This window comes from Strix aluco, chromosome 2, assembly GCF_031877795.1.
Source record: "Strix aluco isolate bStrAlu1 chromosome 2, bStrAlu1.hap1, whole genome shotgun sequence".
Taxonomy (NCBI): Eukaryota; Metazoa; Chordata; class Aves; order Strigiformes; family Strigidae; genus Strix; species Strix aluco.
In genome coordinates, this window is record NC_133932.1 from 39,113,271 (window position 1) to 39,131,924 (window position 18,654).

The 18,654-nt window shown below is 43.0% G+C and overlaps 1 protein-coding gene across 2 annotated transcripts in view; it reads right to left on the reverse strand.

Annotated features, from left to right (window-relative positions):
• Positions 1-1,040: 1,040 nt before the first annotated feature.
• Positions 1,041-18,654, reverse strand: part of RSPH1 (radial spoke head component 1) — a 74,197-nt gene continuing 56,583 nt past the window's right edge. The window contains exons 2-10 of one of the 2 annotated variants that reach the window (XM_074814435.1): positions 8,525-8,616; positions 7,367-7,480; positions 7,140-7,245; positions 5,873-5,963; positions 5,503-5,638; positions 5,132-5,203; positions 3,523-3,730; positions 2,947-3,087; positions 1,041-1,207 (exon numbers count right to left, since the gene is read on the reverse strand). In XM_074814435.1, the coding sequence (XP_074670536.1) occupies positions 1,158-1,207; positions 2,947-3,087; positions 3,523-3,730; positions 5,132-5,203; positions 5,503-5,638; positions 5,873-5,963; positions 7,140-7,245; positions 7,367-7,480; positions 8,525-8,616 (1,010 nt within the window). In that variant the 3' untranslated portion in view covers positions 1,041-1,157. Of the gene's footprint in view, positions 1,208-2,828; positions 3,088-3,522; positions 3,731-5,131; positions 5,204-5,502; positions 5,639-5,872; positions 5,964-7,139; positions 7,246-7,366; positions 7,481-8,524; positions 8,617-18,654 lie in introns of those variants that run through there. The other variant, XM_074814434.1, reaches the window with a different exon arrangement.

The following is an 18,654-nucleotide window of genomic DNA, read 5'->3' on the forward strand; positions in this document are numbered from 1 at the left end:
AGGGCTTGGGCACCAGGATGTTGTGCATGAGTCTCTCATGGGGCTGGGGGTGATGGGTTCCTCCCCTGGGGAAGGTGTGCAGTGATCCAGGTGCTGTGTGTTCAAGGACACATACCTTAAGTGTATGTAAACAAATGGATCCAGCCAGTGAAAAAAAAGGAGGAGCTAGGAACTGTTCCGTGTGCACATGCAGAACTGTGACATCCCTGGAAAAACTGAAACATGATGGGACAGCTCACACAGTGGAGCCCTCCAATGAACGAAGGGCTTAGTAAAGACAGAAAGGGAAAACGAGGAGAATTTTCCTCTATGTGAAGAAGCCACTTGAGTGCATGGAGCTCTTTTATACTATGGACAACATGCTGGTTGAGAGCTTGTGGATCAGTGAGGGTGTTCAGTGTGGCATAGCATTGGGAATTTGTTACAGATCCACTTCCTCGCCCTGATCAGTTGACAGTCTCCTTTAAACAGCTTAAGGAAAACCACATGGTAAATATGAAACTTGGGACTGAGCTGCAACACAAAAAAAAGAAAACAAGTAGTATACAGAAAGTGGGAACAAAAACAGACTGCAAAAAAAGAATTTAAAAACAGTGCACCAGTGTGTTAGGAAAGCAAAATTCAGTTTGAGTTCAAACTGGCCAGTTTAGGGCAATAAGAATAGCTTCTACAGCTACATGATCAATTAAAAAAAAAAAAGGCAAGGAAAATGTAGGCCTGTAATTGGTGGTCTAGTGACAGGGGATACAGATAGAGCTGGAAGGCCCATGCTGCCTTTGTCTTTGTCTTCACAAGCAAGACCCCCAGGTCTCTGTGCCCAGAGGAAGGATTCAAGGAAGAGAAGAACTAGCAGCAGTGGGAGAAGATTGAGTTTGCTTCTGCAAATTTGTGAGGAGACAACTTCAGGAATCCAGAATAATCCCATTCTGAATTCAACAACTGACTACCTGCTACATGGAATAAAGAAAGTTGTTGTGAGACTGCACACTCCAGGATCATAAAAGTTTCAGAGATATATATTTCAGACAGAAGAGTAACAGAAATGTTTATTCAAACTATCTTAACTCAGCCTTTTATGAATAAAAACACTGCAAGTTTACTCAATGATTTACTCTGAAATTTCCTTTTTTAGGCTCTTCATCTTTAGTTGTATTCAATTACTCTGCTTCCTTTGATTCATCCTCCTTATCCTCTAAACTAGCAGTTCCTATGGAGGGAAAAGAAAGACAGGACATAGAGATGCATTTTATTATAAAATACTGGAAAGTAATCCAGGTAACCTAAAAGATAATTCCAGGACTATGCTGTCTACCTCAGTCCTTCTTCCCCACTGCCTTTCACTGCCAGTACTTGAATTTAACTGTTATACATTGTTTGTCAGCTGCTAGACAGACTCGGTACACACATACTGACTGTCAGCCAGACCATATGTAACTCTGGAATAGCCAAAAATGTCTCCTATTTAGACAATATCATAAGAAACATGGAGCAAGAAGGATGGAATTCCTGTGTGGAAAAAAATGATGGTAATGGGACAGAGAATACAAGGCTGCAAGAAAACAGATTTTGTTACATCTGCTCTTCACATTATGCATATTTTCTTCAAATCATTTCCTCTTACTATAACTTAATCTTGCTAAACATAAAGGCAAGGGGAACAATATGTTGCCTAATTAATTATAGATGTAGAACTATGCTGAAAAATGTATAAAATCATCCAACTTTCTGATTCTAGAAATAAAGAGCTGGAAGGAGCTTTGAGAACATGTATCACATTCCTATGTTTTCATGCATTGGTATCTGCAACTACACTGTCTCTGACAGATACTTGAGTCCATTTGCCCTTTAAAGAAAAAAAAACTACAAAAAGCAATGAGGATACTAGAACTGTTTCATTGTGGTAGGCCAGAAAATTTATTAGAATCAAGTTCAGTCAAAATGGTTATCTGAGTCCAAGAGCCTTTGAGACAGACAAGGCTCAATGAACTCTTGCCAAATTCAAAGCAGAGCTATGCAGGAAAACTGCAGTCCTACACACCAGATCAGCCAGCTGGCTAGTCTGCCCTGAAGCAGGAGAGCACCTTCAGAGGTGATGGGTAAAAAATGAGAGCAAATAAACTACAAAAATTCCAAGAGCTGACCTAAATGTTTACTGTGGATTTCCAGGCATTTTCTCATGGTTTAATAGTCTTTCTGATCCCTATGGATAGTGCTTTGCTTTGATTTATTGTAAAATGGACTGATTACAAATGGATAAATTTATCTTATGCTTTCATACATCACATATGTAAGCTTGTAACTGTTAACACTTAGTAAATACAAACAAGACAATTGGGTAGAGGCCCATAGGCTTATATAGAATGAATATAGATGCACCCTTTTGTTGCTTCTTAGTATTTTGTATTTAAAACAGTCTTCTGAACTGCCTGGAAAAAAACCTGAACATCTGAATTTCAAATCTCTTTGGTTTGTGGGAGAAGCAAATCAGCCTCAGACTGTTCAAACCATGATGCATAACAATCCTGAAATTTGTTTCTTCAGATTTGTTTTGCCTGCTTCAGTTCAGTTGAGACAATAAGAATACACAGTTCCATTCATGAGAGAAAAGTGCTCAAAACCCCCTGAATTTCCCAGTGTCTGAAATCTTCTTTCTCATTTTTGCACAAAAAAAAGTTTGCAAATGCAATCACTTACAAACTCAGCTCTGCAAGTTCTGTCAACTGTACATGCATAGATAACACTGCACAGAAGTGTCACTTCTGATTTGTACTGTTACAGTATAGGAACTTGACGTCTATAGAGGACTGCCCCTGTTATGAAAGGTAGAGATTCTTCAGCTTCATAATGGACCTCTCACAGCAGCAGCATGACTTCAGCTGATTGATATATATAATTTCAAACCCTGATTTCTAATTGAAGAATGAGCATGTATGTCCCATTCCTCACCTGGATCCTCCTGATCTTTGTCTTCTTCCTCTCTGCTTCCCTCATCTTCCTCTCCTGCATCCCTTCCTGGGCTAAAAACTTCACTGGATACTTCATGAAGCGAAGGCTCATCATCCCTACCCTCAGTAGGCTCATCAGTGACTGAAACATGACACATTAGAAATACAGAAGAAAAATAATTTTTACAAATTTGCACTCCGCCATTGTTTTCATGCAGTAGCTAATAACTGCTACCAAAGTCCGCAGTCTTTACTCACACGAGAAATCCCATAAAATTTTCTGTAACTGTTTATAATCAAGTTTGTATAACAGGCCATGATATAAACTAAAATGATTCACAGGCTTCCCAAGACAGTTGTATCTCATTATGCTATGCAAGATAAAACAGACACATATATATTGTGCAGTTTATGAACTGACTTAGAAGTTCCTATCATTCAATATGTAGTAAATTATAAGAAGAAAAAAAAAAAAACAAAAAAAAAAACCTCTCACACTACTTGATACTAAACCTGAAAAACACGGTTTCAGGGGATAGTCAAACCAAGGAGTTTCCATCTGTCCAGCAGAACAAACCTTCAACTGATGGTATTGTCTTCTCTTCAGTTACTGCTGCTGCTGCTCTTTCTTCCATTGCTTCTGCTGCTGCTGCATCTAGGGAGGCTTCTCTGGGAGAAGGTGGGTTTTCCCCATGGGGAGTCCAGAGTGTTAATTTGGTAATTTCTGATGCTTTCCATTTTGGTCCAATGAGTAATGAGGGTTCCTCCTCTTCCTCTCCTTTATCCTAGAAGACAACTCATGAAATCCAGCATCTCATCTTAAAAGTATTAAGGGAATAACTAAGATGATGGTTTTGTGTACTAAAACCTCTTTATCTGGGCTCAAAGCAGCAATGACATGGCCTTTTACAGTATTTACAGGCAGAGGAACTTCAGCAGCCACAAATCTTGGAAGTGAACTACACTTTCAACCTTGATGAAGTCAGTTGACTATTACTAATGATCACTGCTTGCCAGCTTGCTTTCTTTAAGGTAAAATTTTGTCTCTCCCTTAAACAGAATGGCTGCAAGGGGGCTATCAACTATGTCTCCACTTCTGTGCCTGTCTATAGCATAACAGTGGCAAATAAGACCTGATGCTCTGTCTGATAGAGTGGCAAAACAGCTCTCTGCCTCAATCCTTGCTTAGGGAAGACCTTGGAATGAATCTAGGAAGCAGTAAGGTGCTGCACAAATCTTACGTTTTTGAAAATTGAAGATAAATTTTTTTTATTTAAAAAAATCATGCTTTATTTTATCCAAATATGAAGGAGTCTTAGTAATGGAATCAGTATCTGTATTGCAAGCTAATTTCTTTTAATTTTTTTTTCAAATGGGCCGTGTTCTGCAATTATTTCAACTAAAGCAGAGGCAAAATTTAATCTTACTTTAGTGACAGCACTGTCCCTTGCTTTACACAGTCACTACAGCATTGACATGAGAAGAAATTATTGTTCCTGAGAGTAATGATTTTCAGAAGCTGAGTGCTTAACCTTGGGTTCTTAAATTCATGTTTAAACTCCCACATCAATGGCCCAATATTCCAAAATCAGCACATCCAACAATTCTCAACAGAATTGAGGATACTAAATACACATCACTTTGGATACTCATATGAATCTGATACTTAATTTGAGGATCTCTTGCTTTTAGCCAAAAAAGGAAAACAGTCTCCATGTTTTACAAATCTCTATCACTAACAATAGGAATTTTGTTATTATTTTGTCCTTGCCTTAAGAAACAATTGCTGTATTTGCTGCATTGGAGAATTTTCAAAGAGTGTGTAACAAAGTGGACTATAGGCTAAATGTAAGGACAAATACATCTACATTCTTCTGTGGTTTGAAACTACAAATGTTTTGGGAAGGTCCTGATTCTTCTAAACTTTAAGCAGAAAGGACTTCTGTCTGCAAGTAGTGCAAAAATCACACCTTGTATTTGTCAAAGCTTACACAGTAGAGAAGCTAAAGAAAAAAGCAAAATGAAACCTCATTTGGTTCTTAAGAATGCATGAGTTTCTACCCTTTTTTGACTGGTTAGATCTATTTTAACATCAGTGTCTATAAGGCATTTTATAGATTACTCAACAATAGATTTGATTTACTGAGTTCTCTGATATTCAGCATAATTTGCACTATTTCTTTTACCTGCTCTGATTGTATGTATTCACCATGCTGTTCACATCCAATATCAAAGACATATTTCCCATGACCTACAGGCTGCACAAAAATACAAAAAAGTCATCAGAACTATAAAGTTAATACATTCTAAGCATCTAAATGTAAAATATGCTTTACTACAAAATGCATAGTTGATAACAATCTAGTTTGAAAGCAAAGTTGCAGAGAAACTTGGCATTCTGTCCTACAGATTAATTCTGTTTCATATGTTACACTTATGGTACAAGAAATACTACAAAAGATCAGGAGCCTAGATTCTTATTTTAAGTGGAAACATATCATATTAAGGCAATTCCATGCTAACTGTTCAGGTGAATAGAGTTTTCTGGCACACTTACATTTCCATTCAAAAACTTGCCCTTAAATCTATGGTTTAGGTGGATAAGTTCAGCTTCTCCTTCCTGGCTTCCATTTACCCAGCCACCAACATACTTAGAACCTGTGTCTTTATAGACATATGTACCTTGCCCGTGCCTAAGGAGAAAATAATAATTTTGCTTTACATTACTGAATATTAAGAATTTAAGATGTTATACTTAAGGTATTAAAACTGTATTATTTAAGTAGCTGAAATGACTCCAGCTGGACTAAATTCCCAAGATCATCCAGTAGCTCGTGATTTGCTGCAGTCAGCCATGCTTTGAAAATGACCTTGGTGTGTTAACGCCATTGGGTGACTTGAAACATCACTGTAAGAACAAAACAAACCTATTGTGGTTAAACCATTCTCCAGTATAGGTGTCTCCATTTGCATACGTATACTCTCCATAGCCATGTCTCTGGTCATTCACCCAGTCACCTTTAATGAGAATACAATAAAAACAGTGAGACGTGGTTTATTGCACTGTGTCATATAATGGTCAGTTTGTAAAGTTATCCTACATGAATTATTAGAGAAGGAGAAGAAAGCTATGACACCGTTGTGATTCCTTACACCATTCCTTACTCTAAACCCTTGCTCTTTTTTCTCTGTCTCTCTCCACGCATACGTATGCAGTTGCCTGACCTCCCTTTCATTTAGTCCATCACAGTCTGTCTGCATTATTACTCTCCATTACCATTATGAACACAAGAAGCCATGTAACATCCTGTTCCTACCTTTAAATTTGGTAATGTATTACAGTTGCATTAGATAATGTGACATTCCCACTCCAATAAAAAAAGGGACTACTTTAGTTTGACTCATTTGCTAAAACTGTATGTCAGTCCTGGGGCATATATACTCAAAAGGATGGTCTTCTATTCAAACATAGAAGAAATTAAAGAACAAACCAAACCAAACCAAACCACAGGTGCATATGCTCCTGTATGGCAAATGGTTCCTCTTTTTGCTCTCTGCTTTTAGCCCTCACAATGTGAATGTTCTTTCTTGCCTAGCTTAGAAAGGAGGGGGGGAAATACTGTCCCCTGAAGCCTAACTGATAGAGTGTTTCTTCTCCTGGAAGAAGAGAAACAATGCAAGTTTCAACTTCTTCAAACTTCAGAGACATCCCAATCCCTGAGTAAGTAAGTGCTCTAATCAGTAGACTATTTTTTTTAAATGGACCTAATAAAGTCCTGAAATTCTTTATACTGAACACATCTGTGGTTCTAATCATCATTCAGAAATAAGTAACTATATTCTCTTCTATGAAGATTGAGCTGATTTGTAAAAGATACTTAATACTTCTCATGACTTGGAACACCCCACTTGAAAGGAGGACATGACAAGAACAAACTGCTACTAAACACCACACTTCTCACAATAATCAACATAAATCTCCATAAATAAAACCCACACTTCTCAAAGCTTGTAGTAAAAAAAAAAAAAAAAGGGGGGGGGGAATAAAAGGGAAACATTTTGTACCAAATTTATCTTAAAAGAACACATTCTCGATTCACCATCTCCTTGCATTTGGAGGGTTCGGGAGGGGTGTTCAGAGGGAATGTGTCCTTTCAGTTACAGAAATCCTTGCAACTGTGTTCAGTGTTTTACCTTCATATTTTGATCCATCTGGATAAAAAAATATACCCTGGCCATGCTTTTTGTTTTGAAGATACTGTCCAGTGTAGTAAGTGCCGTTTTTAAATCTGTAGGTCCCCTGAAACATATTTGGTATAGATAAAATACTTGTCAGTTCTCACTCTTGTTTTAGCATAGTGCCCAAACAAACAGAACTGCTTAAACATAAGCACTACCACTGCCTTTTGTCACCATCTTACCCGTCCGCTTCTGAAACCATGTTTATATTCTCCATCGTATGTATCACCATTGGGTAGACGTGCTTTTCCATGACCATGTCGCTCACCTTCTGAATTGCGTTCACCATCATACTCCTGATCCAATGTGGAAAAAAAAAAATTGTTTAAGAGGGCTAGACCTGACTGAACCTAACCCCATTAGACAGAGGAAAACAGGTATTTGCTCAAAGCTGCCCCAATTCGGCTTGAATCGGAGACTGCAGGAGCACCTGGCCAACACCTGTTCTGCCTACGCAGCCGCTTTCATCAGATCCTGGCACCCCGAGGCTTCCCTCCCTTGCTGGCCCCGGCTGGAAGGGCCGGATGATGACTTGTTTCTAGCCGGTGGAGAAAGTTAGGCATGTGACATGGCACAGCCCCGCTTCCCAGACTCCCGTGCCCACCGAGGAAGCGCCCCGGGAGCTCCCCCGGGCAGGACCCGGCCGGCATACTCGGGGGTTTAATCCCCGCGGCCGGTGGCGTTCGCTGTCCCCCCGTCGCTGGCGCTCCCACACCCTGCCCGAGCCGCCGGCGGCCTGAAGCCGCTTCCCGCCCCGCTCCTCCCCAGCGCCCCCGGCGGCGGGTGCTCCCCTCGGGGACGGACCCCTCGCCGCAGCAGGGGCCGGGAGACGGGGCGGGGCCGCCTCCGCCCATGCTGCTGAGCCGCCAGCGGCGCCCCGACCGCCCCTGCGGACCCCGAAATCGGCCTCGGCCTCCTCGGTCCCCTCCGAGCTCAGGTCCGACATGGCCGCGGCGTCGCCGTCACCGTGGCAACCAAGGCGGGCGGGGGAGGGAGGTGCGCGCCGCCGCCGCCTGCTGCCATGGCAACGCCCGGCGGGGCGCCCCGGGGGCTCGCGCTGCTGTCCCGGGTGCTGAGAGCAACGGGGCGGCCCCGCCCCTCACCGCGGCGGCGGGGCGGGGCAGCGGCGGGGCCGGGGCCGGGGCCGCGCCCCCCCCGCGCCGCCATCTCACCGCTGAGGAGGGGCGCCGTTACCGCCAGCGGAGGGCCCCGCCGCCCCAGGGGTACTCCCGGGCCGGCTGGCGGCTCCGGGCGCAGGAGTCCCGAGAGGGGGATGGCGCCCGCCAGAGGACTGGGGTGATGACGACGGCTTCTCGCGCTTTGTTTTTCCCGACCTGTACCTTCAGTGCCGTGAAACAGGCTGGTGACATCTGAGGTGTGACCTGAGACCCCTCCGTCTTCTGAGAGCTCCCAGTAGTTTGGCTGGTTTGGCCTGTAAACAACATTTTAGATTTTAAAACCACTCCCACGTGTAGGTCTTATCTTGTTGGTTTATATCTTACGGTTTCAGCCTGATGATGAGTCTCATTCACCTGCGCAACAGACCAGATTCATTCCCCCCGCGTGGCCTGATGAATCCCACTGGAAATTCAGGACACTCCTTAAATTGGAGCCAGAAGGCCAACAGCAATCGCCTCCAGTCTCTGAAATCCCACAGGATTTCCACAGCTGTTGTGACAGCCCACATCCGATGGTGCAGTTGGAGACAGAGGACCCACATGTGGGTATCAAGAGGCATCACAGAAATGTGCTTCGGCTGGCACCAGCATTCCTGGGTGTACTCTTAGCAGTCAGGCTCTGCATTTTGGGGCACTCTGAAGAGATTCCTCTTGTTTCTATGCAAAGTGCAGCACAACAGACCATATGGGTAATTTGGGGGTCAGGACAGAGGCAGGGAAATGCTCTGGTGCTAATCACTTCTGGACCTTAGGCACTGGAAGTCATCAAACCACCGTGAGATCTGGCCTGGAAAATCTTTTTCTAAATTGAACTGTACTGCTGTGGTGACAGGGGCGTTGCACAGTTCTAACCGAGTTACTAGAGAGAGAAGAATGATGAGTCCATCACCACTTAGGCATCTGCTGCATTCACACATACTACTCTTCCACTAAATTTTTTTCCTCTCCTTTTAGTAACCGTAATTCTCAGTGATCTTAATATGTAGGAAAGTCTCTGTATTCTGACTTTTCTCCAAACCCCTCTACTCAGTCAGCTTCAGCAGCGATCTACATAACTTGATGACAAGTTTGGTCACCTCAGCCAGTCAAGACCCTCCCATACTAATATGATTACAGCTAAATCAATGCAGGGAGGCAAGAGAAGGGCTCTCCTTTCTCAAAAGGGCAAGAAGAGTAGAAGGGAGTAGCTCACAAGGAAAAGGAGAGGGGATAATATATCATAGCCACCCTCAGTCCATATTAATCATCAATAATACCCTACACAGAAAAGACCTCCTCTGTATTTTATGTTGCATTTTTTTATGTTTCCTATGTGAGCTACAGTATTCAAAAACAATCATGCTTTAAAAAGATCTTATTTGCCACAATGCAAGGTAGTGCTTTCTTAACAGAGGAAAATGCCCTAAAAATCTACCTTGGCTAAGGGAGTTGATGATGACTGCATTACAGCTCATGCCCGCCTCCTGCAGATGTTAAGAATGGGTTGCTGAATGCAAGTGGTACTTCACCCCTCTGCAAAGCAGCAGCTTCACAGTGTTTGCAGGAGCTGGGAAGGACTCAGGGCCTGCCACTGACTGATACAGGAGTCAGGCAAATCACCTCACTGTCACCTTGTACAGTAATTTAATGGCCGAGGTTTCACAAGAAGAGCCACACAACGGTATGTGTGGTGAAAAGCTGTTGGCTACCTAAGCACTGGGCAGAGGAGGTGAGGCTTCTGGGGTGGGCAGCAAAAGGGGTGGCAAGTGGTTGGAAAATGTGGTGGAGGTCACCTTATACCCTAGGTCAAAGTTTTACCACCCAAACCAGATAAAAACAGGGTCATCTCTATACAAAGATATGCCATATATTCAGGTAATTTTCTTAGTTTTCATAGGTAGGAATCTAAATACCCAGTATTTAGATAATAAATTAATAGTATTTATTTATTAAGACGTGTCACTTAAGTGGCATATGTGTCTTTTTGTTTTCAGTTGGGCAAAGATGAAAAAAGAAGAGAACTATTGCTGAATACCATCACGTTCTTAACTCATAGGAAGCATTTGGGCTTCTGAGTTAACACCCAGTTAGTATTTTGAGAGTGCTTTCTGTTTGAAACATTTAAGAACACTGAAATTAAATTTCGTTAGCTGGCAGAGCTTTAAGAAACTATACATTTATTAACTCAAAATCGTATGGTTACTTCTCTTTCCTGCACATTCCCAGCACTTGACTAGGGAAGCCTAATTTGCATAACAGTGGCTGTGCTGTTAATAAGGAACTGCAGGGTATGTAAACTACTGCTCCGATTGCTTACCTCCTGCAGAACTGGATGTGAGTGTATGTTACCTGAAGCATAGTCTGCTCATTTCCTCCTTTCTCACTCTTGATGATGCCCAAGTTTCTTCTTTCACCTAAGGATGGCTAAATTCTTTTATCTACAGTAAGGTAATGTCTCTAATTACAAAACTGGTTACTTAGTCCGTGAGCAGCATATTAATTCTAAGCAGACACTGTGGCTCAGAGTTGTAAGGGAAAATATGTTCAGGATGCATACAGAGGTGATTCCTGTTAAACTCGATGACAAAAATAACCAGATTTGTCCTTTGGCTTCACAGTTGACGTGGCCCAGGGAAGAGCTGTGACACAAACAGGAAGCAGTGACAAGCCTCAGAGACACTCCCCCTGGTCATCACTAACTGCTCTTGCTCTGTGTGTTGTTTCAGAGTACTGAAGGAGGAAAGGGTCTGAAGGAGGAACAGTTCACTTTTCTTGGGAAACAGCCAAGAACTATTTCTTTATAAAATTTAAACTGCTCTGAATCTAGAAGTGGCAAATAGCACAAATGTCTGTATGTCGGCATCACACAGTTTGACCTAAATGAAGGAGGTATCATTTAAAGTTTTCTATACCTAGAAACTGTCTTGTGAGGACAGCTACAGCTTATATGGATGCATATAATTAATGACAAAGAGGATATATTTTGTATTTTCTGGTCTTTCAGTTGGTTTTTGGTGATTCAATGTCAGATTAAAATTAAGCTTTAAGGATATTATTATTGAAAGAAGGGTTGCTATCATCCTTATTTTCTTGATCTTTTTCCTTTTCCATCAAAGAACCAACATAATACCATAAATATTCTTAAGGTCCTGCTGATCTTGCATATAAATTTCATTTGGCAAAAGGCCCAAGAAGGTTAGTGGATGTGCTGATTATCTGCTCGTACTGCTGGCTCAGCTGGCAGCTGCTGGCAGCAACTGCCAGTCACCCTGGCAGGAGAGGGCAGCAGCTGCCATTGCTGCAAGCTGCCCTGGAGAAGCTCCTGGTTTGCAGTTGGAGCAAGAAGCCCCATAGGTAGAGAGAGCTTCAGAGGAACCCGAAGACATTGCTGCCAGAGGCGCTTATGAACAGGGAAGGACAGTGACACAGCAAAGCAGAGGGCTGCTAGGCACAGGACCCTGAAAGGTGCCTCCCGTGAGAGAGGACAGCCCTGGATGTCCTTTTATCCTGCTTTGCAGGTCCTCACTTTGAATTTAGCCAGAGAGCCCTTCTGTAGGGAGGAATGGCCAAAAGGCACTTTTGAGGCCCGCTATGCTCCTTGGCTTTCTTTGGACTTTACCTTGTGGCAGGAGGGGGGAGGCTTTTGGCAGTGCAGAGTTTTGCAGGGAAAATGCTGCTGTGCCAGGCCTGGCCTCAGGGGCTCCTTCCAGCACCGACTGAGCTTTGAAAACACGTTGCACAATGAACATTAGAAACGACAGTACTGTTTTTTCACTTCTACATTGCAATCAGTGTCTAGCTTCAAAGGGGTGCACACACAACCTCTGATGTGGTAAAGGTGGCGTGCTTCTTAATTCATGCTACATGCACGTCGGCATTCCTGCCCTCTAGGAGCTCTCTGCTCTATGCCCCTGGCCCACTATGCATCTTTCTTTCAGGAGCAATACCTCTGTGAACCAGCTTTTCTCTGCCCGGCCAGCCATGTGGCTCTAGGGAGCCGCCTTTTCAAATTCTGACATCAAATTAATAGGAAGAGTGGAGGTAATTGCCTGATTCACAGGTTGGTTTCTTCACTTCACATACTGTTCATTCGTTACTGACAGAGCTGGTTACTTTGTGAGGGCCAGTCCTTGGGCACTCAAGTCAGTCTGAGCTTTGCTCTGGTATAAATTAGAGATGCAAATGACCATTTATTGCTTTTGGTAGGGCAGACCTGGGCAAGATTATGTTTTTTTTCCAGGAATTTAAAGAACAGAAATCTGTAGGGAAATATTTTGTTATCTCTTAGAAGATAGTCATTTACACCTTTCTCCTTGCAAAAGCTAAAACCACAGTCTAGTGTACTGCACAGTCAGTATGAGATACTAGCAAAGTGTAAACTGCAGTTGTCAGGAAAAACTTAATGAAACTAGCTCTCTTCCTCCTGGAACTTAAATATAAATCAGGTTGATTTCATCAGCCTTTTGGAGGAAAACTGTGGGATTAGGGAATTAAAATAATATCTAAAGGGGAGTTCTTGTTTGGGAATATACATTTCAGGTCTTTTTATTATTCTGCAATATATACTATCAGACACAAAGAATTCAAAGTAACTCCTTAGATTATGGGAGAAAACAGTGGACAAAGAATTTATTGTCACTAACTTCCATATAGTGGGTTTTTTTTCCTCAAATTCACAATGAAACCAGATTCTGAAATGTCAAAATCCTTTGCAAAATGGGAACTTCTCTCCGCACAGCTCTTTTTAAGCCCTTTACAGGCAAAATGAAGGCTGCTTAGTATGTCTGTATGCCAAGTAAAGATAGCTTCTTTTTGTGCTCGTAACCAAGCCAGAAAAACAAGTAAATGACCTTTCTAGCCGCTCAGTTTACAACTGCCTCCTCCAAGTGCAATTAACATTGAGATATCCCAGAGGCGGGTTGATTAGAAAAGTTTGAATGAAAGCCATTCTTGAAATGCCAGTAATACTTTTTAGCATCTTGGCTAAATATAACCTTTCAATTCCCTCCTGCAAAATATCCAAGGGAAAGTGTTCTGCTGTATTTATACCCTGCCTCCCATTTCTCTGACCTTACTGCTCATTTTGAAGTACAGAGTGCATTCCATTCTTCAGACATACAGGAAAATTGTCAAGTTTTTCTTTTACCTAAAGGGTCTCCCTTTCCATTAAAGTGTAATAGGGATATGTACAGGTCACTTCTATTCCATTTAGGAAATTGTTGCTAATGTCTTTTCTCAAGACTTTTACGACAGTCAGTGTTATTATTGCTACCAAGAAAGCAGCTGGCATTCATGAGGTAAAAAAATTCTTATGGTCAGTATAAGAATAAAGCAGTGTTAATATTACATTTTTCACTACTTTTCTCTGGAAGTGGATTTAGGTTCATTAAATAAACAAAACCCCAAATGTAAGCTTCTTTATTTAGTCATAGCTTGTAATGACATAAAGCTAAAGCAGCCCAATCCTTTTGTCCATACTATCTGAAGTCCTAACCTGGTAACTAATTAATTCAATAGCGAAGAATGAAACGATTGAGGTAGATGGGACTAATTTGCTGCCTCGTTATGCCTGTCAGCGTGAATACCTTCATACTTCATCTTCTTATGCACAACTTGCAAGGCAATTGCTTCAGTGTAAGCTCTCTGTTCTGGTCTGCTTTCTGTTATACCATTACTTCTAACTGTTCGGGTATTTGACTTCTATTAAAATATGCCTGAGTCCTCCCTTCTCATATAACTACCCTCCAGTGACCAAGTCTGCAAACATGGAAAAATGAAATCTATTAGTCTACCTGCCTATTTCAATCTGTTTACTCCACAGCAATTGTTTCTGTAGCCATTTCTCCACTTCCACTCAGCTCTCCAGGAAATTTAAGAAGAATGGAAATAAGGACAAAGTTACAAGAGAAACTCTCCCATTTCCTGCAGGAAGCAGAATTAAATTCAAGATAAGTCCTTCAAAATAGATGTTCTTTTTTTGTAACGAAAGATGGTCTGTATATTGTTTTACAGATTCCATTTATTATAATACAGCATGGTGATGGGTTTTTTAAATTTTGCATTCTCAGTACATTCTTGGTTATTTTTCTACGAGCAGGTGGCTGAAGGTATGAGAGCTGATCTGGGTCTCTAACCAGGCAACCTCCATCCTAGCTACAGGGGCCACTGCTCCGTGTAGCAATGGGTCACATGCAGCAGCTCTGCCCAGGACTCCCTCCCTCTAGTAGATCCTACCCCAGTAGACATCACTGTTGCTATAACCACTTTTTTAACAGATCTTTCCTTAGATGTCATGAGGTGATTTAACAGTCCCACTCTCCACCTCTCTGGAAAGCCATGGGGAGAGTCAGAGTAGCATACTGTCAGCACCACTGATCTCATTTTTCTGAATGGAACCAGAGACTGACAGGCAACTCACAGGGTTCAAAGTAATGCCATTATTCCTAAATGTCTCCTGCAGTCATAGCAATATCTGTCTTTATGTAGGAGGCAGTTTTATTGCCTTTCCCTCTCCATGTTCCATGTGCTATAGGTTTTCTTCTTCATCAGTAGCCTTTAGTAATCAGGTACTGTCCTGCTCAGGCTGAGGAAAAGGCTGTGCTGGCACAGTGGTTTTGTCCGCTGGTCTCTTCCTCCAAAGCTACTGACTGGTGATTCTCACTAGCTTTCTGGCAAGCTAGATGTGATGAAAGTACCAGTCTGGAAACTATGTAGTCATATTAGCCTGGTGCTATGCCGGCACTAAAATTTCTCATCAACAGGCAGGACATACTGTGCTAACTCAGCTAGATAGATTCCAGACCACAGCTGGCTTACCTCCAGCCCTTTCTGAGTACGGATGCAGCAGGGCTATACCTATCTGCTCCCATACATACAGGCATAACCTTCACAGCCTCTTTCTTTTTGTGGCTCTTCTGGATATTTATTCAATTTTTTGGTCTGGCAAAGCTCCATGGCAGGTTATATTTGGATTGCACCCACTGCTGATGTGAATTGCTTATACAATATCGCAGCTGCTCTGTTGGGAAAACAAAGCATGTAAAACTAATACAGGCAACTAAAAGCTGTAATTGTATCAGTCCTGAGAATCCTGCTACTTGTGTGGAATAAAGTCTAAGTAAATAGCGATTTTTATATAGTAAACCACTATATAATAACCCATTATCATGTAAAGAAGTTATGAACTTTTCTGATCCCCTAAGACAAAGAGATCACTCAGTGGCTAAACAGATTAGCCTTTTCCATCTGTGCAGTTATGAATCATAAAATATACTTGTGCAATTTACTGGAAAGAAAATGAAATACATTAATCAGCTAAAGGATGCAATAGTCTGCATTCAGACCTCTGTTCAGCCAGCATCACCTATTCAGCAAAGGAAAGACTATGCTGACATCCACTGACTTGAAAGTGTTTTGCTATGTCAGGACTTGAGGAGTTAAGAGCACCACTCTTGTTCAGTGGAAGTAAAATTTAACTGCCAACCAGGAAATTAGATTATCTTTTCTGAGAAGCGCCAGCAGAAGCATACGTAAGCATCTGTCAACTCATACATCTTTACTTCTGTTTGGTTTTGCAGACAAGAACAAACCCTTTTCTATTTCCTCTAGTACAAACCTTGCCGGAGGCTTAGAAAGCCAAGCTGCTGCCATGCTCGCTACCCAATACCACCATTTACTGGACCATATCCTTCATTTGTACTTCCTTCTAGAAAAGAACTGGCAAAATGGCTTTTCTATCTTTTTCTGTGAGGCTCTAGATTACAGATGTTGTTTTAAAAAATGTTTCTTTGTGTTCTGTTTTGTAACCATTTTTGTGACCATTTGTAACCAGGTCTATCTGGCTGTAGACCTCCTTTTGTCTCCCACAGACCTCTGGCACTCCTTCCATGCTCTACGCCAGCAGGCTGTTGTGCAACCAGCAGCACAAGCTCACGCTGCTCCTTCTCTCTGCCGTCTTACTTATTTGATGGCTTCTGGAAACTGTAGCTGCTGGTAACCAGCACTGGCATAGCAAAGAGAGGAGATGTGCCAGGTGTGGTGGCCAGCAGGTTTCAGTGATGTTAGAGGAATGGATTACAAAGGACCTTTATTTTAATAGGGGATGAAGTTTCTATTCTAAGTAGGAAAAATATCAGGGGGTTCTCTGGCTGTTTGGCTCATGCTTTTTGCAGGTTGCTTGTAACTGAATGTAGAAAGATACTCAAGCAAGGTTAAATTCTTTAAGGAACTTAAAAAGGGCCAAGCCAACATCAAATTAAAAGATATGAGGATTCCATGTGATAATTTGGGATGGCTAATCATGCATACAAACAAATGCCCTGTGATGGGTCTGACCGTAAAGAGACAAATCTTCATTTTTGTGTGTGTGTGTGTGCCAGTCAGGTGCCTGGGTGCCTTCCCGTGCTGGTGCAAAAGTGCAGCCACATGATTCATGCAAATCACTCTTCTTGGAGGAGCATTCACAACTAGTTTTGTCTCTGCAAAATGGTTGTTACAGCAGAAATTACAAACATCAACATATATAGATGCTCTGTCTGTAACTACCTCATCTATATCTGACGTTAGAATGTACTTTTCCACCCCAGACAACAAATGCCCCCTTCCTAAGACAATGGCATTCCCATGATACGCCTGCTCAGAAGAATAAAGAGGCTTGAAATATTTCCTTCTCCAGTTCACGCCCGATCATACAGGGGACAGTTAATGTGGAGAGCTAGAGCAGCTCCAGGACATGCCTGTTTATGCTCCACCTACATGCGTTACGAGTCAGATAAACTTAGTCCTACTGCCCAGGGCATCAGCCCTTTCGGCTGAGATGGTGAGGGTTTGGGACAGATCATTTTTCTTTTGGATTCACAAGGGGCATAGGACTGTATTGTCAAAAAGCAGCTATGCACTGTCCTCTCCCCAAGATGCTGGATGAAACTGTAGTTTGTCTCATACTGCAGGATGGTTCTGTAAAAGCTGTGCTAATACGAGACCTTCCGATGCTGAGTAGCGGCTTTTGCTTTTATCTGCAAACCAAAATCATCTCATTGGAACATAAAATTGATGATAATCAAAAGCAGTGCATTAGCTTTTCAAGTAGGAATTTTGTGGCGTTTGGGGAGATGGTGTGAAGACTTTTTTTAAAAATTCTGAGTCACTGCTTACAAGTCTCAGCTACAAGGATGTGAGCCTGAGCTGGAATCAACATCTGCCAGTGACAGGCTTAAATGCAGCAGATTGTGCAACACACATCTGTATTTGCAACTGTCTGGGTGCAACTCTGAGACCCTGGTTCTGCAGATGTCATTGTAAGCGTGAAGGGCTTCTTTAGTGACTGGGAGAAAGTGAAGGAAAGATGCCACTGGGATTGTGGAGCAGAGCTGAGCCCACGTCTAAGTGTTTGAAATGTGGGGTCTAAGTAATATCACACTGGAAGTCAAGAGTTTCTTTTATAGGTATTGCCAGCATAGGCAGTGCAAGATGAGAGGGAAGAGACAAAACTGAACATTTTAGCGAGTGTCTTAAGTGGGTTGCTTGTGCCAGGCGGGTGATACCCTACAAAGGACAAACGGTTATACAGATAAATTAAAACCCGCACAAGGTAACTGTTAGCAGCTATTCAGTTTTGGATGAAGTAAGCAGCGTAGGGTTATCTGCACTGGTGAGGTGGTCACGATAAAGAAATACACCTGCAGCTGGAAGTACCCATTTATATAAATAACCAAGCTTTGAGACAGATACAGTTGCAGAAAATGAAAACGCACTGCAGGATCAGGAAGCCAGGAGGAAAATAATACTGTTTTTTTTAAAAGAAGCACCACCGAATTTTCCCGTCAGTTTTCAGATGACCTGCTGCGTGGTTTCTTAACGTTTGCGGTTTGACACCAGAAACACCTTCGCGCATTTCAGGTGGGCAACTCACAGCGCTGCAGTGAGGCGCCTCTGCGCGCCCACCGGGGCCGGGACCGGGCAGAGGGTGTCGGGCCGCCTCCGGAGCGCCTGGAGCGGGGGAAGCTGCCGGGGTGACAGGTGGGTCGGCGGGGACGGCGGGCAGCACCAGCTCAAGGAGCGGCTTTGCCTCTCGCCGGCGGGCTGGGCGTGAGGTGGGGCCCCGCCGAGGAGCCGCCGCCCCCTCAGCGGCGAGGCCGGGGGAGCCGCGGGCGGCCGGGCCGGGCTGGGGCAGCAGTTCCCCTCACAGGCTTCACCGACCGTTACAGAGGCGGCCCGGAGCCTCCGCGGAGCGCGCAGCCGGCACACTCCCACTCACGGCGCCACTCCGACCCGCCCCGGCGGGGGTGCCCGGCTGCCCGCCGAGCCTAGCCGCG